This window comes from Rissa tridactyla, chromosome 8 (assembly GCF_028500815.1).
Source record: "Rissa tridactyla isolate bRisTri1 chromosome 8, bRisTri1.patW.cur.20221130, whole genome shotgun sequence".
Classification (NCBI taxonomy): domain Eukaryota; kingdom Metazoa; phylum Chordata; class Aves; order Charadriiformes; family Laridae; genus Rissa; species Rissa tridactyla.
In genome coordinates, this window is record NC_071473.1 from 7,293,538 (window position 1) to 7,316,456 (window position 22,919).

Sequence of the window (22,919 nt, forward strand, 5' to 3'; positions counted from 1 at the left end):
GGATCTGCCAAGCCCTTCAGGACTGGGACCCCGTGATCAAACCATAAGACTGTGATTCAGGAGCCTAGGCTGGACACTGGCGCTGCCGTGTAAGCTCAGCCTGTGAGCAGTGGGTCTTACCGGTTAATGGCCACCACGGTCGCTCCCAGCTGGTCCTGAACAAGGACTGACACAGACACCATGAAGCCGCTCTCGTGAAAGCCCGGGGGCAGGAAGGCGCTGTGCTCGGCACGGCTACCCTTGTACACACAGAACTCATGGTAGTGCCCGGCCCTGCGGCGGGATGCCAGGAGAATGTACACCAGTGGGCCCTCCGCGTCCTCCGTGTCTCGCCAGCCTGCAAAACAAACCCAAACAGGGGGTCTGACAGGGGCAAGGGCATAGGGGGGCTGTAGCCACCATCCCAAAGCCCAGCTCATCCATCAGAGCTGGCAGTGCCTGGCAGTGGCACTTCCCTTCCCTGGTGCGTCCCACCCCGCTCATCCCTTCAGCATGGCATCTTCACCGCTGCCGCCAGCAAGGGGTCACCCTGCTCTGGCAGAGGGACAGGTCATCCCCACCATTAGGGGACAGCTTAAGGGCTCTGCTGGTCTAGAGGGATGTCTTCAGGGCCTGCAATGTAAAGCTCTGACCCTCTTTGAATTTTACTGATGTTTAGGGGTTTTCTGCCTAGGTGTTTGGGTCATGTAACGTTTAAAGGTATTTGTGAAGAGTTCATGAGCAAAATAAAAATTGAAATAACTTTACTTGGGCTGGGAACAGCACTGACCCAAGGTTGCACTTCTATACAAGCCCTGCAAAGCCTGACATTAGACAGAGGCTCAGCGCAGACCTCAGGTAGTTCAACATCTCAGGAACAACTGAATCTAGGATAAAGCCTGCACAAAGGTTTCCTTGGACCTCCCAGGAATTATGGGGAGTCTTGTGGGAGCCGGGCAGTTCGGAAATTCACTGTGCATTTGCCAGTGAGCATCAGTGAAGGTGCTGGCTCTGCCAGGGCTTGCTGTACTGGACATCGACCAGTTGCTCTGTATCCTGCGTTTCACTTCAGCTTAAAAACAATCACTAAGAGCTAAAATTCCCACCGCTACAAAGAGGTATTGATTTCATAATTATTCTGGGTAGCTCAAAATATAGCAAAGTTACAATCGTATCATGCTGAATACACTTCTGCTTCTCTCCCAGCTTAAGCTGGGTTTTGGTGATCAGCCTCCCCGAGAACCAGCAGAATTCATCATCTCCTCCGCAGCGTGGCTTCCCAGCATTTGTGCACAGACAGCATTAATCTCCAACACTAATCATTTGGGGAAATATGGTTTTCAAAGGCACTTATTCCTTGGCCCAAGGCTACAGGACGTCAGCCAGGCCACTTTTCCAAAGCTACACTCATTGTTGCTGTCTCTGCAGCTGGTTGAGAAGGTAACTGCCTACGGCAACATCCAGCCCACATGGCAGAGAAGGCCCCAGTGCTTTGTCTTTTGACTCTTCCCACATATGTGTGACTCAGTTTTGGGCACCTATCTTCTTTTTCCTGCATCGAAATACCAGTTTCTTCTGCAAGTACTGTCCCGGCCTGGATACCACCATTAAACTACATGAATTAGGATTTTTAAAAGTGCCTGCCTGCTACCATGAATTTTAGAGCTCCATAATTTGAGCACACAAAGCTGCTCATGGTCCAAGCTTTGGGGATCAGAAATGGAAAGTTCCACTTCTCAACTCAGGCCTGGCAAACGGTGTCCTGGGGTAGGAGCTCAGGGTAAAGAAAACATCTGTGGGAAGAAGGGCAGCTGGCAACACACTGGATAGGAAACCTTTGCCCATGAGGAGCAGAGAGGGCTGGGAAGTGTCCAGCACCATTGTCCACAGGCTCTCACCTGCACACTCAAAGTGGACCTTCGTCATCAGTGCCCTGAGGGGTCCTTTGGGAGACAGCTGACAGGATCCTCCAACGGGCGGCTGGTTTGGGAGCAGATCGATGGAGGCGAATCCTTCCTCTCCTGTTGTGAGGTCTGTGATGTGAAGGGTAAAAGTATATCCCTCCCCATCCTTCAGTGCCCCTTGCCTCAAGACCAGGTTCATTCCTGTGTTGCCAGTGGAGGTAGTTTTTTTGTCCAGGATGAGCGACTTGTTTTTAAAGCTGTGTGCTGCCCATCTCTATAGAGACGAAGAGGGGAAAGACAGGAGAGGTTTTGTTTAAATCTTTAGTTATGTCCTTAAAATGTTTTCAGATTGAGTCTCTTATAAAAAGTAACAGATTTCTAGTAGGACCGTCTGCCAAATTTGCAGTTGATAATTCAGCTTTAGTCTTGTGTGCTACAGTAACAAGAACTGGAACCATTCCAAAATGTCTGGTGGGAATATTTCCACTGTGAGATCTACTTTAGTCTCTGGGATTACATCACCCTCCGACAGAATATTTCATAATACAGAATACAAAACACAGGAAATAAATTAAGTACTGGTGGAGTCTCCGTGGGATACCATGTTTTATATGCTTCAAGCTGAACGTGTCCTGAATGGTTACTGTTAATAGCACAAATGTACAATTGCGATAACAAGAGGAACAAAGAGATAGCCAGCCAGAAAATGCCATGCAAGTACATGCTGGGCTCACTGGGAGCGATACAGACTAGCTCTCGCAACAGGACTTCTATTTCTGAGACCTGCTTAATTCAACAGGTTGCAGAGATGCTGCATAATGGAATCTGTAATTAGAAGAGGGCATGCGGGACTTGGGGGATCAGAAGAGACTGAACAACCTCTGCTTGAGCCACCAAAATATCGGGCAAAATGCCAATCAGCAGGGAGAAAACACTTTACAAACCTCTTCTGGGAAAAAAAGTGGCTTTTGTGTGAAAAGAGCTAGTCATTCATGGACTTGGTTTGAAAATGACGCATCAAGGACTTGCCCTCGGGTAGGCTGAGACACACTGATGAAGGACTGACAGGCCATGTATCCCGCAGCCTGCAGGCACAACCCAGGGCAAAGGAAAGCTCTGGACATCTCACAGGTGTTCCAGCGGTTACAGGACATGGGGAAGCTGCTTCACAGGCTCTCCTAGCCTCCTCCATGCTGCCGAGGTACGGCACGCCACACAGGAGCCCCATATCGCACCAGGCAATATGGTTTTAAAATTCTGACTCTGCAAGCCAGTCCTGCAGCCAGTTCCAGGGGCTGTGATGAAGAGACCAGTACCAGCCAGCCTCCATCCCCTCAGCCAGACCCAGCCTGCCACTGCAATTATGGTCTGAGATTGTTTCCCCTCCTTGCCCCTACGGCAGTTCAGGTCCAGGACTTTACTTCTCACACAGCTCTTTCTAGCCTGTCCTCTCTGATTCCACCCTTCTCCTTGAAGTCCACCAAAAGCGAAGCAAAGACCAGCGTTGCTAATGACTTTACCCCAAGCTTGGAGTCGTTGTGACAGTTCTGGCAGGTCCCCTCCAGGTAGATGTAGGAGCTCTTGCTAACTTCATAGACAGACTGAGCCTTGCAGGAAACGCACTCCAGGGACACGATAGGGACTCCACCCCTCTTGATGAACACCTGGGAAAGCAAGAGGCTTCATCAGGAGATCTGAGACAAAAATGCAGACATCTAACAGGTAAGCAGACAGCCCAGCACCTGGTTCTGCAAGGAGAAATTGCTCTGCACCAGCCCAGTCAGTGCTAAGGAAACAGCAGACAGGGATTTCCAAAGGATTTCAGGTCAGGCTTAAGCTACATCACTCTTCTTACACTGGCCAGGGCAAGTTCTTCTGTCACTGATTTTCAAGAGCCACGCAATGCCAAGCTGGGCTAATCTAGGTAATTCTGGATTTACTTTATTTACACTTTTTAACAACATACATCACTTTCAAAATGTCCCTCTGGTACCCTGTGCTGAATTCCCAGCAAGTCCTGCTTGTGCTGTCAGATGGGGATGACACTAACTGAAGCACTTTGCTGTACTGACCATCTCAGGACAGCTGTTACACCCCTACAAAAATGGGATCTGCATTAGAGTTTGGAAAAGAAGAGCAGTCTAACTGGGAGAAGGAAAGCCTCCACTGCAGCACAGATCAAACATCTGGTGAGCACCTGCTCTGGGAAGCAACTGCAGCTCTCCTTTGTTTTCTGTGGGCCAAACTCTTGGCCCTGCCTCTGTAGCTGTGAAGTGCCTGACACGGTGGGGTCACAGCAGATCTGCCGTGGACACAGGCTATGGGTCCCTGTCCTCAACTAAATGAGTAGTGTTTACCATCCAGAGTAACAGAGGGCTTGGGTGAGCCAGGGAGCCCGGGTTTACTGTGCTCCCTTGTGCAAAGCCAGGGCACGGTCCTGCTGTCTCCCCCATCCCTGCTTTGATCTACAGAGATTGGACTGGAACCACATGCCACATATCAGGGCCTGACACACGGGCTCTCGAGTGCACTGCCTGTGCAGAGCCATCATCATTTCTGACACTACCTATGTGCCTGAGAGACAGGAATGACGATAAAAATAGCCAGAAAACACAGCTCTCACTGTGCATCAAATGCATTTTGCTTTGCAGCCTGAAAGAATCACCTTTCCCAGAGTGCGGCATGTTTTTCCAGGCTTTTTGCTCAGATCTAAGCTGCGCATCTCAAGATGTCTACCACACCTCCCTGGCAAACCACTCAGAGAGAGGAGAGCTTTAGAAGCACCGGTGGCTCAGACACAACTGTTATTGAGCTCTGACCCCTGTACTTTGTCTAAATTCCTTTAATCCCCGAGGAAATGGGGTTGTCCAGCATTTGACAGAGTCCTCTGCCCTGGCATAATGAATATTCTGAATTCAAAGAAAGACAGTAATGAAGACATTGTTTAATATGGCAGACTTTTAAAAGAGGATAAATATTCCACAGCACTAAGCCGGAGCGCATTGAAGCTTCATTCATTCCTACAGTATTTGCAAATTTCCTGCGACACTGGAATCATTGTTTTGCGCTCATGCATGGAAACCAGATAGTACGGAATGTCCTTGAAAGACTATCAATTTAATTTTTTTCTTTTTATCCTCCAGCTTTGGTTTAAAACCCAGGCAGTAAGAGTTTCCACTTTCAGGCTAACTATATCTCTAATTGCCAAACGCACCACGATGAATGTTTCTGACATAAACCATAACTGCTGTCGGACTGCAGTTGCATTCAGCGTTAGGCTTAATTTGACATAAACAACATGCACTTAAAAAAATCCACCCTTAAAAAAAATCATGAGAGAAGAGAGAAACAGGAAGAAGGAGAAAGTAAAATTAACTACCAGCTCTTAGGAAGGTCTCTCTGGGCAAAAATCAGGGAAGAGCCTGATGCTGTGACAAGTGAAGAGCCCGGGACTGCCCACAATGCTGGAATTGCTACCGACCACGGGCTCCTTTGCCATCCTCCTATGGCAGATCTGTGGTTGCAGGCTCTCAGTCCCAGGAATAGCAGCCAGTACTGTCCAGGGCTGGGTCTCTAACACAGAGAGGGACTAACACAAGGTCTAAAGGAAGGAAGAAACTAAAAGGACTTGGCAGGACAAGCAAAAAGTGCTGCCCAAGGCAGCTTAAGATGAATAGATCACAGAAATACCAGTGTTTGTTCCTGCCAATGACCTGGACAGGATTGTTTATGGAGCCCCAACGATGCCCTGAAATCTGCTTTCCCTGCTTTCCCGTGCTGGCTGTTGCAGGTAGATAGCGGTTACTTCCCCACCCCCAGCTGAACTGGGCTCTCAAATGGGGCCAGGGGAAGAAGCCTGGGGAATCACCTATGGCTGGGCACGGTCCTGAGCCAGCAACGCTCTCCTACAGAAAATTCCTTAGAAAAAGGGCTGTGGACTCCCAGCTCAGCTGTGTCCAGCAGCAGGCACACAAGGAAAGAAAACGACAGTTGTCTGTGGTACGTACGGTTTGATTTGTTGCCTCAGGACTCATACCCTCCTTCCTGACGGTGAGGTCGAACGTATACTCCACATCTGCTTCTAATACAGCTTTGGAAATTGTGACAATTCCTTCCTTGGCACTGAAATTCAGAGAGCACCCTGCAGCCGAGCTCTGCTTGCAAGGAGAAAAGAACTTTCAAACCCTCCTTGTTACGGGTGCACATCGGGTTAGTCCACAGCCAAAACATTCAGGTCCACACAAATTCCCTGTTACAGATCTTACTGTGCAATGCCACCACTGGGGTGGGAGAAACGGGGTGGTGTGTGGACAATAAAGCACATTATCCTGTTCTTCACGTTAGTAAGCAGTATTTGGAACACTCCTGCATTTCATCTGAGCTTCAAATTCTTATTTTATAGTAATTAATTCTTCATTAAGTAGCTTATAAACATTGCCAAACAACACGAAGAGCTCACATTAAACTCAAAAGTCTAATCCATACACACTCTGCGTCTTTCTGTTTTGAGGTAAAGATAGAAAACAATGACGTTTTACAAGGAAAAGAATCCCACACTCAATCAAAAAATGCTCCTGAAGTGGTTCTCCCATAAGAATTTGAAGGGCAGTTCTCCCTTGCCCTTCTATTACTGTAGGGTCAGACCATTTCAGTGTCTGAGGACAGTGATCTGCTTGCGACCACAGTGACCATGACTTGTCACTTGACTCCTCCAAAGTCTAACTTTGGCCCCTGCTGGAATTAGAGACATTTAACTGTTAATGGGAGAGGGACCTGAGCTCTCAGCGCCCTGGGCGCTCTGTAATGCCTTCAGGTTATGGAACCAGCTACACTGAAACCACGAACCAGAGGCCAAACAGAAGGGAAGCAGCTATGTGAATGCCTCAGCTTCCAGTGCCAACACTTCTGTCCTGCCCAAGGACACTGTGCAGCACCAGACTGCAGCAGGCTGCATGGCACAACTCTTCACACCAATTTTTTTACCACCACCCTGAGCTAGGAATTGGGAAACATTTGTAATCCTCCTTCCAGAGCAGCTTTGTTAAAGATGCTCACAAAAGCTCCCCTCAACACCGCTTTAACCCAGACACATGTTTGTAGTGGAGCTGCTGTGCAGTTGGAGCTCCTAAATGATCACCCTCTCTGTCTGTGCAAAACTGCTCTTACCTTGGAGGAGTATGTACAAGACCAATCGTATAACAAGGGAGTCTGTTCACCATCATCCAAGTTTGGGTCATAGGATTTCTCCCCATCCAAGATTAAGTCCTGAGTGTTGGACCATACACGGTATGATCCCCCATCAATGATTGGGACCAGCTTACTTGGTATCACAGTTACATTGGCAAAGATGCTTTTGGACAGTGGGGTATCTCCAAAGGAGACAATAAAGATGAAGCAATAGTTCCCAACTTCCAGGGCAAGCTTTGGTATAACTAGCTGGGGTCTGTTCACATCAACATTCGGCAGACGGATCCTGCTGGAGTTATCCAAGTTCATGCAGCTAGGTGCTCGGTAGATCTCCCATAGGTGCTCTGTCTGGTACTTGATGCATCCTCGGAGGTCAATCTGTGCCTCTAGGTAGTTCCTTTGGGACCGCTTCATGACTACCTGAGGGGGCAAGGCTAACTCCACCTCTGGCTCCTCACACTCCAGGACTTTGACAGTCACAGTGAGCTGGGCTATGAAGAAGCTGATGAGATTGGTGGCATTCACTTCCACTAGGTAATCCCCAGGGCTCAGGTAAGAATAGTTGGCCACTGCAACCCTGGTCCTTTGAGTGGAAGAGCCATCCCCAAAGGTCCACAGGAACTCAACACTCCTACTGCTGGGCACCACTGCTGCTTCAAATAGTGCTGTCCTGTTGACAAAGACATTGGAGGCAGTGAGGGAGACTTGGACTATTGGGTCTTGGACCTGGATGGTTCTGGTGATATTGATACCTCCCAAGTCATTGAAGGCATTGAGGTGAATCTCGAGCAGGCCGGCAGCTTCTGGAGTGTAGGAAACACTTTCTCCTGCCATAGTGACCACAGATCGACCTTGTTCTTTCCACAGGGAGAATTGCCAGGAGAATGACACACGGGTGCCACTTCCCACCTGGGCACTGAAGCTCTTCTCCATGCCCGTGGGTATACCTTCCTCACAGCAATTCAGGAGCCTGACATCATGGATGGCCTCTAGGACAGAGATAAGCACCTGGGCATGTGCGATGCTGATTTGGTTCTGCACTGTCACTGTCACCAAATAATCACCACTCTTGGTGAATTCATGTGTGTACTTGGACCCATTGAGCACCACAGAGTAGTCCCCACTTATGCTCACCAGGTAACTCACAGAGGTACCTGACAACATCCTGATCACAAAGGTGACCTGTTCCCCTGGCTCCACCACCTTCTTGCTGGCAAGAACTTCCAGTCCTTGAATCCTGTCCAGCACTGAGATATTCCTGCTGGCTAGAGCCCAGCTGACGTCATTTGATGCATTCAGATAGACCGTATAAAGCCCTGCTGTGGGGAACATAACTGCCACGGACTGTCCAGTCAACGTGCCATTTGGCACCTCCCAAAGCCATGTCACTTCAGTTCCTTTCTGCAGCTCCCCCTCAAAGACCACTGTAGAGCCCGATGAAACATACCTACAGTCCAGTTCTGCAGTCCCTATACTCAGCCCCTCTACGACCTCTTCTACAGTGATATAAATTGTTGCATTGGTTGAATCCAGTTTGTTTTCTGCTCCAATGACAACCTCTATCACTCCAGGGCTTTGGAAGGAGTGTACAATAAAGGGTTCAGAGGTAACAGGAGAGAAGCCATCACCTAGGTACCAAACATATGTGATGCCAGTACCACTGGTTATGGTGGTACTTATGTTAACAGAGGCATTAATAGCAACTGGGTTGGGGAAGGCATAAGGCTTTAAAAGACCAATGCTCTCAATGAACTCCAGTGTCCTGTTAGCAGTTGCGCATCCCAGCATATTTGTTGCTTTCAGATAAACAGTGTAGTTTCCGGCTTCTAGGATGGTCAAGGAGAAGGTTTTCCCAGTGAAGGTCTGCACAGCATTGCCATCCCTTTGGGCTACCCAGCTGTAAGAGATGTTTGTTCCCTCTCTCACCACTGCCTGCAAATGGAGTGTTTTGTTAGTTGGGAAATAGATGTCCTCCACCAGGTCACTGCTAGCCACCTGCAGGCCTTCAATTTGCTCCAGGACATAGACATAGATGCTGTCCTGCAATGAGCTGATCTTATTCTCTGCTGTCACAATGACATTGAATGTGCCCACAGACCGGAAAGTATAGGAAATTGTGGAGGAGCCTTGGATAGGAGTGCACCGGTCACAGAGGATCCACGAGTAGCGGATGGCACTGCCAGCTACAAGAGTGGCTACAAAACTCACTGAACCATTTAATGGCACCACTGTCCTGCTGGCATTGATGGTCAGCCCGTGGAGCCGACGTTTCACTGTGATGTCGATGGTGGTCTCATTAAAGCTCACATCATTCTGGCCCATCACACTAATAGTGTAATGGCCTGTGTTGTTGTAGGAGTGGGTAGCAATTTGGCCAGGCTGGGTAGTGCCATCTCCGAAGTCCCAACAGTAACTCACTTTCGTTCCATTCATGCTGGCAGAGAACAGGTAGATCTGGTTCAGCTCCAAAACATCTGTCCCGTTATATTCAATCTTTGCTACCCCAACTGGCTCCTGGACTTCCACAAATGCCGTGTCATTGTTGAAAGAGACATTGTTGGAGACAGTCACTGTGACCAGGAAGATCCCTGTGTTCTTGTAGGTGTACGTCACTTCAGTCCCACTCGATCTAGTGGACTCGTTGTTCCCGAAATCCCAGCGGTAGCGGTACTGGTAGAGAGGTATGGCACTGACCTGGAAGCTGCTCTCTTCACCAAGCCTCACAAACTGCTTGGAAGGGAGAAGGGTGACATTAACTATCTCTGGCTCCACACAGACGCTGGTGAAATAGTGAGCCTTGTTAAAACTGCTTGAGAGAGTCAGGGAGAGGGGGAATGTCCCACTTCGGGTGAAGTTGTGCATCACCACAGGGTCCCCACTGATAGTGACATTGGACGAGCCGTCTCCAAAAGTCCAGTCAAAGATGTATTCACCAGGATTCCCCGTCACATACGCAGTGAGCTGCACATCCGGGTGCTCAAGGATGCAAGAAGTAGGCTCTATTTTGAGTACTTCCAGGACAAATATCCGAACAGGCACAGTTTGGGAGACAGAGTTCACAGGATTCATAGCTGTCACGTTCACAGTGCAGTTGATGTCCTTTATGTACACGTGTTCTACCACTGGCACGTGACTCCTCAGCACCGTCCCGTCCCCCATATCGAATATCCAGGTGATACTGTCCCCTGTCTGCACTGAAGCATTAAGGGTCACAGATGCTCCCAGCTCTGCTGCCTCATCTGCAGAAACATGGAGCCCCGTTATCTCTTCAAACACTTGGTAGCATTCAACTGTCTCCACGCTACTTATGGTATTATTCGCCATCACGGTGATGTTGTATACCCCTCTTCTAGGGTAGCTGTATGTCACTGTAGACTGGCTCTCTGTGAACAGCGAGGACCCATCCCCAAAGTCCCAGGTGTACACAACGCCGTAAGCAGACGGCAATGGACTGGCTCTGAAGGTGACCGGACGGCTCACAACTAAAACATCCTCCTCTACTTCCATCTTCACATCAATCAGATAACTGTGGACGTGAACTGGGGTCAAGTGGGTGAGGTTCTCAAACTGGTTTGACACAAGAACCACCAGGGCGTATTCGCCTGCATAGGAAGAGAGCAGAAAAAGACCAGTCATAAGCACATACTGGTGCAACAGCTTCCTCAGTGCTGCAGCAGCGTGGGGAGCGTGATAGGGGACTGCAAGGTGATACTCCGCTCCTGCACTGAGCACACGCTGGACTTCCCTCCTCCGGTCCAAGACAAGCGAGAATTACAACCAGGCCACGCATGTGAGGAGGAACCATTGAGTAAGAAGCCAGTCCAACATACACAGAGAAAAGATTTTCTTTCTGTTCGCTCACAAAATAGACCACCTTCCTGCTGCCCACAGTGGTGCTCCCTACCCCCATCAGCATGGAGCTTGCCTGCCACTTGTCTATCTGCTGAGGCTGCCCAAAAGGGGACTGTGTGTGGTGGGCCTGCTTCTTACAGCACGGACAAACTTCTCCTAGGAACAGAATTACAGAGGATGGCAATGGCTGGAGACTTCCAGTCACTCGGCTGTTCACTTAGGAACAAAGTAATTACATTCAAGCCTTTTTTTTAATTGGAAGGTGCCTTGTAAACCCCATGCTACAAAAATGCCTGAGCCCTTTCTTCCCCAAAGAACCATCCTGAGCATACCTGGGTCTTGATAGATGTGTGAAACATTGTGTTCAATTACAACCTCATGGACACTGGGATCAGGAACAAGGAAAGACTTGTTGTAGGGAGGTTTGAACAGGTATGTCTCCTGGACACCATCTCCAAAATCCCACCTGGAGAAACAAGCAAACCAAGTTACACTGTTCAACAGGAGAATCATGGAAATCCCAGAGGAACCCTAGCCTGGCCTAGGGCTGTCTTTCAGGCTCAGGGCTGGGGTTTCCAGAAAAAACATGGGAAGCATAATGCCAAGTATCAAAGCAGTAGCTGCGCCCAACGCTGCAGAACTGTCGCCATGAGAGGAGTACAGCACTGGTAAGAAGAGAAAGAACCCAATACTAAAGCAACGCTGCAATCCTTTAAAAGAAAAGTATTTCACCCTGAACTATAGCTCCCAGCCAGTGTGACTGAGCCACACTTGGAGGATTTTCAAATTAACTAGACAGCAGCTGAGAAATGGGCCGTTTGACATCAGCTGGCCCTCAGCAGAGAAATAGTGCAGGCAAGACTGGCAAGCTATGCACAGTAAGATCCTAAGTTCAGGCAACTTGCAAAGGACTCACAGGAACATAGCATCCACAGCTGAATCAACCTGAACTCTTGCTGTAAGCTCCACGGTGCTGTTCTGAGGGAGGACCGGCAGGACACCCAACACAGTCAGGTTCTTCATCTTATTCATCATCTCCACCGTGACATTGTAATTGACTGTAAAGTTACTGACGTGGTTGGAAGCGGTGAGCTGGGAAGGACAGTGGGACAAAGAATGCATCTGGGATCACCTTGCCATGTTGCCCTCTCCTGAGAGTGGGCTTTCACTGTACTGAAGAGGTCCCCCCCAGGCAGGCAAGCAGGTTAGGTGCGAGAAAAGTAGCCTCTGGGACAGGGAGGCAGGGGCAATAGTCTGAGTGGGCACTGGAAAGCAGCATAGACTGGAAGGCCACCAACTTGGCAAAGCCACCTGTTGCTGGAACCACCACATCTCCATTACTAAAGTCAGCCCAAGGAAGGACTGGTTCTACAGCAAGAGGACAAGCAGAACAGCTTCTCATCCTGAGACTCCTCTGGCTCTGAACTTGCCAGTTACTCTTTGGCCTGCTTCGACGTGACCTGCACACAGTCTCCAGCTGCTGAGCCCAGGCACTTGCTGCCACCAAGGGGGCAACAGCCACCCAGTTTCCTTAGGACAGTGGCAGATGAGGGACTCCAAGCACAGAGAGTGGGCATGGGAGACACTCATAAAACCAAGCACGCCAAGTGCATCTCCAGCATCCTAGGCGTAGTGGGCACAGAGGGGGAGAGCAAAGTTTGGCAGAGGAGGAAAAGGGAGAATGGATGGGCGAGACACTGAAGAGACATGAAGACAGAAGTAGCGCGGGATCCTCAAAATTATCTAGGCATGTAACACTGACATGGCACCTAATGATGAAGCGTCTTGCCACCTCCTCACCTGCAAGAGAGCTGAGCTGCTGACAGAAGTGATCTTTCAAATGCAGTTGAACAGAGACCTCCCACCTCAGCAGATAAAAGAAGTTTGTGTCTAGGCTTTTGTGGATCTGTTACGCTGAACCCTGTGGACCCCAGACTAATGCCACCTTGTCAACTCTGGAAGTAAAAGCAATCCAGGCTTGTCAGCACAGTGCTTCCCCCAGCCAATTAGTGCTACTCAGCATAGTGCTGCACCAAGCAAATTAGTGCTAGCATGCCTTTGGAGCTAGGGCTGGTGTCTCTTTAGGAAGCCAGCAGTTACCCTGCAAACAGATAAAGCAGCTTGGAGCCAGACACGGACCCTGCATGGCAGTACAGGGCACGATACTGAAAAACGTTCTGGCCAGAGATAAACTCCTATTCCACAACAGATACCTCCCTCTGCCCAGACACTCTGCTCTGTCCTTCTTCGGGGGTCATGACAAAATCCAGTGTTCTAGTCTGCACCAGCAGAAAGAGAACAGGACAGAGACCAGAACAGCTTGCAGCAGAAGCTCTGTCCTGCCTATGAAAGTCTTATGTTTGCATCCTGCCTCTGCACGGTTATGAATCCACATCTCTGGTCTGCCAAAGCAGCAGCCAGCACCCCGCAGTGGGGCTCCCTGCCACATTCCTGCTGGGGAGGAGTAAGGACAGACTCTCCATGAACAGAAAGGAGAACATGGAGAAAAAAGGAGAAAGCAAAGACAAGGAAAACAGCAAAGTCAGCTGTAAGGGAAGAATACAAAGAAACTTACTATTTGCATTTGCAAGAGCAGCTCAGTGAGAAATAGCAGACGAGCTCGTTAGGAGCACAGTGAAAACCTCCTCAACTCAACTCTGCCTTCTCCTATCCCTGCTGCTTTTCCTGCTTAGTTTATGGGATGAAATGGAAACCCAGGACTGAAATGGTATCATGGGAAAGGCCTTGGCTTACCGAAAGCTTGTACACAGCTGGGCTTTGGTAGATAACGTTGAAGACAACATTGTAAAAAGTGAAAGATGGCTTATCATCTACTGTCCATCGGAAAGTCACATCTGACCCAGCTTCCATCACAGGGACGTAGCTCTGAAAGGCATGAGGACACTTTATACTAGTGCAAGAGAAAAGCATGCAGAGCACTTCCCAGATCTCCAGTTAAACCGGAGAGGGAGCAGAGCCAGACTGGGAGCCATCACAAACCTGTAAGGCATCACCCTCAGAGCATGACACAGAGGTGCAAGATCACCTGTGGCTTTGTTGCTGATAGAGAAATGCAGACCCTGATGCCATAAATCAATAGCAGAGCAAGGAGCAGAACCCATACTGCCTGCTCCCACACCTGAGTGCTCTGCTCTTGTGATCAGGTCTGTCTTGCTGGCTAAAAAACTTTACGACGTCTTTGTGGAAACAACTCAGCTTTAGCTACACCTGTAAGCTGAGTCTCTCACCCTTGTCCATTGATAGTGCTTGACCCAAAGGCTAAAATGGTTGACCTGCACTGGACAGGGTAGGCTCCCTCCTCATTCCTACAGCACCTCCTGAGCAGACCATGGCAGCCAGGAAGGGTGAGACCAACAGGCATTGCAGGCGCAGCGTTCTGCCATAAGCAGCCAGAGGTTGAACAGAGCATTTCATAGATACCAATGGGCAGTTACTGAACAGGTTTCCAGGGCTCAGATGTAGCTCTGGCAACAGGGGACTGGAGAAAAAAAAAGACTGCAAACACCAGAGTAACTCCAAGACTTTGATGGATGGATGGACGAGACATTTTTATAGCTTCACCCAGCTGATATAACGATTTAGCAGAGCAAATCTAAACACTAAAGGAATAACTATCTTGACAAGTCAAAGGAAGGTAAATACTGGCCTTTCATAATGCCTCCAGTTTTCTGTGGAACTGGAAAGACAGTATTCCCCTCACAGGAGGTGCTGCCTCACCTCTGAGGGAATTAAAAGTGAACAAACAACTGAGCCGCCTTCCTGCTGGAGAGCACCTTTCTGCTTTCTGCCACATGCCTGTGTCTGCAGCAGCGCTGTCTGCGTGGCCTGGGAGCTGGCGCTTAGCAGCAAGCAGTGCTACACCTGACCAGTGTGGAGCTGAGCCCCAGCCGCCCTCAGGAGCCAAACACACATTGTTAGCAGTAAAGGCTAAAAACACTACTGATGAATTAAAAGCAGCAGTAATCACTCACCACTCGTGTATTTAGCAGCACTCTGCTCTCAGGGTCAGGGGTGGCCCGCAGTCCGCGGATGGGTTCCTCCACTTTCACTGTGATGGTGATGTTCTGGGAGCTCACAGTGTTTTCTGCAACAAGCACGTGGGTGCTCACCCCCTCCCTCAGGCTGCTCAGGCTGACCACAGCAAACCAGGTGTCGTTGGTCTCCCTGGCACACTCTGCCGTCAGCGGTGCAACAGCCACTGGGCAGGACCCCTCGAAGGGGAAGGTGTGGTTGTCTCCCAACCAGCGAGCTGTCGCATTCACCCCTGAGGAGAGTTTGACAACCAGGGTAGTGTGGTTGGATGGCAGGTAGACTCTGCCGCCCTGAGGAGTAGGGTGGATGACATGCAGGCCTGACACCCAGGAAGTCACCCAGAAACTACAAGACAGATTGGCGCTGAAGACCCCGTTGTCCACACTGGCTCTGACTGTGTAGCGACCTGGATGCTCCAGTCCTGTGTTGTGGGGGCTGATCACTGGGACCAGCTGTTCCTCAGCATAGTGAACTCGGAGAGAGCAAACAGTGCCATTTATCCAGGTGGCACCAATGGAGCTGTCGGACAGGCCTAGTGCCCACTCTGAAGAGTTAATGCTTAAGACGTTGGTTCTGTAAGGGGATGTGGTACTTGGTTGGCACTGGAGGAGTGAGCCCAAACCTGCATTGTGCTGGATACTGAAGACATCCTCAGCCCTGACAAAAATATCTTCTTTTCTGAATGTGACCTGCAGAGAAAGAAGAAGTTTTTGGATTGATGCCTCAAGGTAAGAGCAGTCAGCACCCAACTCTTGCCTGACAAGACAGCTGGATTCACTGCCAAGTGGAAACCAAAAGCCACAGATCCAAACACAGCATGGGGAGACATTTCACCACCCTGCTCTCTTTGGCCACTCTGAATCAAATGTGCTAACATGGAAGTCAGCTTTATGCTCTATCTCCACTTCCTAGGTGCAATGGGAATAGCCCAGGAACTCTGCACAGCCTGTTGACCAACTGTGCTATTGCCACAGGTTACTGCAAGAAGTCCATGGCTCAGAGCTGGGAAGACAGAAAGTGGTGGCATGTGTGACACTGGGCAAGTAATTTCATTTGAATGGACTTCAGTATCTCCATCTGCAAATTGGGAACAAATCTTTATTTACCCAAAGCATTCAAGAGAAAAGCGCCCCACCTACTCACTGGTTACAGCAGCTAATGAATACTGACCAGATACTGAGAAGAAGGGCCAGCTGGTATCGTAAAGAGAAATTCCTTGATGAGTCCATAGCTGAGCTGGCTTTCATTGTGCTGAAGGGAAACGGGGGTAGGGCTGCTGGCAAGAGAACTGTTGTCACACTCGGTCGCATTGCAGCAGTTGTTTAGTGATGAGCACAAATTAGTCAAATGACACCACTGGAAACCAGGAGGACATTCAAGTAGAGTCCAGTTCCTGTCATCCTGAGCAGTGGGGAATGGTTCGGTAGCATTTTCTCCCTCCTGGTGGTCTGGAAGAAGTGAAAGAGAAAGCAACATTTCTAGCGCACTTTGCTCCAAATTCACCATTTTTCTCCGCTCTTAGTAAAAGCTGCAACTGCAATGCATCCTGGTACTACCTAAGACAAGTGTCCTGTTTTATGGGAAAGTTTCACAAAGGCACGAAGATTGTTCAAAACAAACTTAGTCTCTTTTCCAGTGAGAATGCACCAATTTGCAAACTAAGAGATCTATGTTCAAGCAAAAGTGAGTCCAAGCAAAAGCAGAGCTGGCTTGACACTGAAAACACATTAAGCAACTTTTCTTAAGTTAATGTTTCCCTGTCAAAGTATCAGCTTTTCAGTGTCAAAAAATATCCTTTTGTAACCAGCCAACCCTATGGCTATAGCAAACATTCTGCTGCAAAATTAATCGTTGCCAAAACTGTGACTATCAAGCTGTTGTACAAGGAATAAAAGCCTTATTAGATTATCTCATCCATCAGGAAGAAACAGACTCAGGAAAATGTTCTCCCTTGTTAACCTGTGGGGCCAGATGGACCAGAAGACATTCCTGTTTGACATGTCATGTCTTCCCAAAGTATAAAAGCATAACTCAGAAGATTAATTCACTTTTACTCATGTTCCTCACATTCACATTTTCTTCACACATTGAGACAGGTTTCTCCGTCTATTAATTTTTCCAGGACAACCACTTCTCCAAGGTAACCTCAGGCTGTTCCATCATACCTGCAGATTTTGCACTTGAGTCTGCTCAAAAAATTGAACCACATCTCTGGGCCTTTAAGGCTGCAAACCTTCTGCCTTGAAGACAGAGGGTCTACAAGAAGGCCACACACACTCAGTTTGAGATAGCCCTGATGGCGTCAGCTCTAACAATACCAAAAGTGTTGAGAGGAGATGCCTCACCTTCCCCATCTATTGGTCTATGCACCTGGAACCTCACTTGAACAGGCTGATGCAGTTCCTGTGTCACAAACTCCAGGGCAGTCAAATATCCCTCGTGCCTGAATGCCAGCTCAGGGAACGCCATCACCTGCAAAACATACAAGGCTCTCACCTGCTTGTGTCTCCCTGGGCTCCCTCTGCAGCAGCAGGACGAGCAAACCCTTCTTACCTCCACAGCTTCCCATGGAGCTGACAGCACATCTTCCGTCACATTTTTCACAGCCTCATGCGTGTCAAACACAGGGTCTCCCACAAAGAAGTTTTCGGCATTTAAGAGAACTGCTGTTTACAAAGGAAATATTTGAACAAAGCCCATGAGACTCAACAAGGCCTGAAGCTATCCCCTGACCCTGCTCATGCTTGCTCACACCATGCAGCAGAGCTGTAGCAGGGCTTGGACCACTCCGGAATCTGTAACTCCAGCTTTACTGGAGAAGTAGCTGTTGTAATCCTGTAGTTCCCTTCTTCTTCTTAGAAGTGTTTTGCTTTCTTTCTCATCCTGCACAAGTAATGTTTGCATTTGCAGTTCTCAGTAATTTTGACTTCTAGGAACTCTGCATATACTTCACCCTTCCAACACCTCGTGATTTGCTTTGAATTTTTGAGCACAAGATCCACTCCCCACCCTCCCTGTCCCCCTGGACTTCGTGAGAAATGTGGCCAGGACCAGCTCGTTTCCACCAGTGGCAAACACCTCTGTCTCATTATTCACAGACAGGTCAGGCACTGGGGACTAAAAACAACCAACACACCAGGGACAGTGAGTTCTGTTCCTAGCGCTGGCTTTTCCTTCTTACATAAATCTTCTCCCATATTTCATGTGCTTTCTGCTTCTCTTTCTTACTCCCTACACTGCTTTGGGAGATCTGGGAGGGTGCATAAACACAGACCTGCAGAGCACACAGCACGTAAAAGCTCATCCAATGATCTCCAAGACCCTATAGTCTTTTAAGTCACGAGAACCCAACATCTCACAAACTACAAGATGCCACAGAAGGACAGCAAGAGTCACCAAGGCAGCACCATGGCCTCATCCTGGCAGCAGCAGAGACTGCTCAAATAAGACAGAAAAGCTATATTCAAAGCTCTGTCTCGCAGCTTCGTCCCTCTCTACTTCTATTGATGGCAAAGATTGGAGTGGGCCAAATTCTCCCCTTTGGGCTGAGGCCAGGTTTCTGAAAGTTTCCCAGTCAAGCCTCTGTTGGGAATATTGTGGTTGTTGTCAGTCCCGCTTGATCTGGGATGATGCTCTGGATGACCCCTGCCATGCATCTCTATTTTGCCTTGGCACACACTAGTGAGCAGGATGCCCACCTGCCCACAACGCCAGTACATAGTATAAGAAAAGCAGAGCCCACCTTTTGGCTTGTACTCGCAAACGTAGCTGTGCTTGGCCATGCACAGGTCTGTGTTACACTGGCCTGTTGGGCCCATCCGGACACAGTGGTCAGCGTTTGACGGATGCGGTTCTCCTGGCAGCCAGTTCTGACAGCTCTCCAGATTAAATCCTTCGCCTCTTTGCTGCGCTCCAGTGCTTGCAAAATCATTGAATCCAATCCAGACATCGAGGCTCCTTCAAAAAAAAAAAAGAAGGGGGGGGAGGATTTCAGGAAATCATGAGTATTAGAAAGATCTGGGACAGATGCCATCTATGGTTCTCTATGAAAATAATAATAACAACAGCTTCATCCGGGTGTCACGGCCTGCATTTAATAGAGCCTTTTAGTTACTAAAGGATTTCAGTATCCATTCTACCACCAGAACCTGGCTCTTCAATAACAGCTCTTTCACAGCACACCATCCTGCTGTCTACCAGCCCTTCAAACCTCTGTCCTATGGTCTACAGAAAGCCACCTGCCCTCTGGTATACTGAGGGGACAGCTGAGCCAAAAGGATCTAGATAGAGCAATCAACACCAACACTACAGTGCAGCGGAGCTGGGAGGGAGAAGCAGCTCAGGGAGTCACTGTGTACAGCTGAGTCAGATCCTTGATGATCGTTGTCCCACAACTTGAGTCAGCCCATTCCCAAAATGCCAGTCTCTCTCGCTCAAGTTACAAGAGGACCCCGTTGAAGGCTCTGTCAGCACCACAGAGCTCGTGACATACTGGTAAGCACTGATTCATACCAGCCACAAATGGTACAGCACAAAGATATCAGGGAGGGTAATGAGATGACACTGGCTGGAGAGGAGAACCACGAGGTTTTATTGCTTTCAGAAATTCCCAGCAGTCCCTCCAATTGTACATCTTCTGCTTCCCCAGGCTGAAGTTGCTTCCTTCATGTCCATATGTTTATTTATATCACCATGCTGCCTGGCTTACCCTCCCAAAACTTTCACTTTATTTCTGCAGACCTGTGGAATTTGCCACTAGTCAATTGTCCACTGCAAGTGAAACTGGCACCAGTGCAGGATTAAACCTCAGATGGTGACAGATACAGGAGCTCTTGTTCAAATCTTTGATGCAGCTGCTGGGAGAGCATCAACTCCTCAGCCACCACCGAAAGGCAGCAGCCGTAGCCGGGCCAAGACACTGGCAGCAGAGGCCAAAGCACTGTAGGCAGATGAATCCCACATACACAAGAAACTGCCAGGATCATTTTAGGAAGATGAAATGTCCCTTCCACATTTGGAAACTGGTTGAATCCCAGCAGCGATTCTGGTGGAAAGTGCAGAGCGGTCTTTCATAGCCACAAACAGCCTGGACAACTGTTTCTAATCGCACCCAGCAGAAAGTGAGGCATTTGTTCCATATTAACTTCGGGTGGCGGGGGGAGCAACCTCATCATGCACCCTCGAAATCCCCAGCTCCTTCTCCATGCTCCCTCCTGCAGGTTGGAATCAATTCTGCTACGGCCTTGCCCCTCCACTCCAGTGTGCTCCCGGGGTGGTACAACTGTTCTGCAAAAAGCAGAGGAGGGAGATAACTGGTGTCTCTCCACCACTAGGCTCACACCAGATGAAATGATTCATGAGGTCATGCTGAAAAACGATGACAAAAATAACTGTTCCGTGAATGAGTAGTTTTCATAGCAAATAAGATTAAAAAATAAATAACCGCTGCGTTCTGCTCCCGAACCACTGGCAGGGGATTAGGGAGAACAGGCTAAGAAACTGCCTGTTTGCTGCCATCAGTAAAACTTTGATAGAGATTTTCCTTTTCTAATTCCAGCTATGATCTAACTACAAGTCATCAAAAAAAAAAAGAAAAAAAAAAAGAAGGCAGCTGGCTGGCTTTCTTCCCACTCCTGCCCCACTGCTTGGCCCGTTACCTTTCAGAAAGGAAAAAGAGGACTCTAGACATCCTTTTTTGAAGCAAGGTGTGAGCATCCCTCTGCCTCTAAGGAAGGACCAGGCTGCCTTGCTCAGGGCAGCAGGAGCAGAACGAAGCCTGAGGACGTTTGGAAGGGGAGAGGGGCTCCCTGCGCTGCCTCAGAGGGGAAAGTGGGGTCCCCTGGAACGGGTGTGGGTTGGAGCACTCTGCTTCTGGAGGCAGGGAGGGGACCAGCCCAGTGCATACTGCTCCTGGGGAGGCCATCAAACGGCAGGAGTGAAGGAGAGGAGAGAGCAGTCCTCGCTGATGCATGCTCTAATAGGAAACAGATTTCTGCTTCTGTCATTTTCCCACACGAAACTATGGAGGCTGCGTGTTCCAAAAACCTGCGGCTTCGTTGATTTGTCTTTTATCGCCAGGGAAATCGCATCCTGGAACTGCCTCATTCATGTTTATCTGAATGGATTAATAAAATAAATACATGAAATAAAGGGGACTAAAGAGCAACGTGGGGCAGCAGCTGGGAAACAGCTTGGGCGGCTCGTTCCCTTCTGAGGTCTCATGATTTCCTTGTGCTGCAGTCCATCAAAAGCCCTGCACGCAAAGTCTGATAAATCAGTGCACCAAGTGACCAGTCCCTAACCCGCAGGAAGGGACAGACTCCTCTTCCCTGGAGCAGGGACCACATGTTTGCAATCTCAGGATAAATCCCAGTGTGAAGGGAACAGGGTAAGGATACAAATTTGGGAAGAAGGGGCTGTGAGACCTTCAGCAGGACTGTTCAAAGCCTATGTTACCAGCAGCTGCTCCCTTCGCATGTCCTTCCTGGGTCGTGTTTATTAAGAGGCCATCTCCAACATCTGCATCTGGGAGAGCTGACAAGAGCTGTCAGGCCCCTGAAAGCTCTCCTGGTCATCCTCCCCCCAAGACGGCTGGTTGTGGAAAGGGCACTTAGAGGGGCGGATTTAATCAAAGGCTGACACTTTCAGTGCTCTCTGTTTATAAAGCCCAAGTCCTGAGGTGGAACAGATGGTGCTGGAGCCTGACACTCGGAGAGGAGCGCTGCTCCTTCTCAGGAGGCGAAAGAACAGTGGAAGAGGTCTGGGTTTCAGTTTGCAGCCATGTCTGGGAGGGTGCAGGATCCCAGCTGGGAAGGAGGATTGCAGCACCGGCCTGGGCTTTGCTAGAGCGGCTGCCGGATGCCACAGTGTCATGCATGGGATTATCCAGCTGTAATTCTGCTGATGGAGGGAGCTGGTTGGAAGGTCACCTTCAGGCCCTGTCTGGCAGCCAAACACCCTCTGGACACGAGCACCTGACCCTCTCCACCATCCTACCCAAGTCTGCATATTTTGCTGAACTCCAAGGTGGAAGGTCTAGTCAGCCCAGCCCCGTTTGCTCCTGACCCTGCACCACTCCGCACCATTTCAGATGCACCCACAGGCACAAATGTAGGGTACAACATGCCCACCAGCAACAATTCCACAATTCCCAGCTCTGACTTCCAGCCTTTCTGCCCCATTCCTCTTCTTCCCTCCTCAGCCTTTAAGCAACGAAGCCAAGTTCATCAAGGGCTCAAGCTCTCCTTATTCCTCCTCTTTGTTCAGCAGCCTCACGTGTACCATCTCCCTGTACTCAGCCTGGACCCGTGTGTCTCTCCAGCCTGACTGGCTGCACAGGGCTACCTGCTGCCACGCTCAGCAGGACCCCCCCCATCCTAGCCCCTCTGCAGATGTGACCCCAGGAACACAAGACCTGTCCCTAGGAAATCTTAACCCTTACCATCCTCGCTTACCTGATGACATGAGCAACCAAGAAGCTCTGGATCTCAGGGCTGCTCACAAAAGCCAGCTCTCCGTTGTCATGCTCCTGGCAGTGCTGCTGGGCCTCCAGCCACTCAGCCTTCTCCACCACCAGCTGATAGCAGTGGTTATTGCCCGGAAAAACCAAGCCATCGGGAGGACACATGGGGTGAACTGCTGCATGAGGTAGAACACAAGCATGATGTCCTTTCTATGGGCCCACACACCCCAACCCAATCTGGGGAGCGAGGCTCCAGGAATGTCCCATTCTTCATGAAGCCCATAAATCCCCTTTGCTGTTGAACTGCACTCTGTGCAGTCACCTTCTTGGCGCAGGACAATGCAAAACACTGCCTGGTTAGTCAGGGGAGCAAGGAGTGCCCAAAGGAGTCATCCCTTTACTCCTCATTGAGAAGGAATGGAAAGGGAAGGCCCAGGACTCAGTGCCACCCCTTCCTTACCCAGCACTCACCCAGCCAACCC

General features: G+C 49.4%; 1 protein-coding gene across 3 annotated transcripts in view; it reads right to left on the reverse strand.

Annotated features, from left to right (window-relative positions):
- The window catches only part of PKD1 (polycystin 1, transient receptor potential channel interacting), a 98,689-nt gene that overhangs the window by 28,889 nt on the left and 46,881 nt on the right, over positions 1-22,919 (reverse strand). The window contains exons 6-19 of one of the 3 annotated variants that reach the window (XM_054210486.1): positions 22,430-22,613; positions 18,718-18,932; positions 17,529-17,638; positions 17,321-17,447; positions 16,146-16,423; positions 14,915-15,664; positions 13,677-13,808; positions 11,839-12,014; positions 11,255-11,388; positions 7,050-10,672; positions 5,891-6,037; positions 3,404-3,547; positions 1,878-2,157; positions 121-337 (exon numbers count right to left, since the gene is read on the reverse strand). In XM_054210486.1, the coding sequence (XP_054066461.1) occupies positions 121-337; positions 1,878-2,157; positions 3,404-3,547; positions 5,891-6,037; positions 7,050-10,672; positions 11,255-11,388; positions 11,839-12,014; positions 13,677-13,808; positions 14,915-15,664; positions 16,146-16,423; positions 17,321-17,447; positions 17,529-17,638; positions 18,718-18,932; positions 22,430-22,613 (6,517 nt within the window). Of the gene's footprint in view, positions 1-120; positions 338-1,877; positions 2,158-3,403; positions 3,548-5,890; positions 6,038-7,049; positions 10,673-11,254; positions 11,389-11,838; positions 12,015-13,676; positions 13,809-14,914; positions 15,665-16,145; positions 16,424-17,320; positions 17,448-17,528; positions 17,642-18,717; positions 18,933-22,429; positions 22,614-22,919 lie in introns of all 3 variants that reach the window. The other 2 variants (XM_054210485.1, XM_054210488.1) reach the window with 2 other exon arrangements.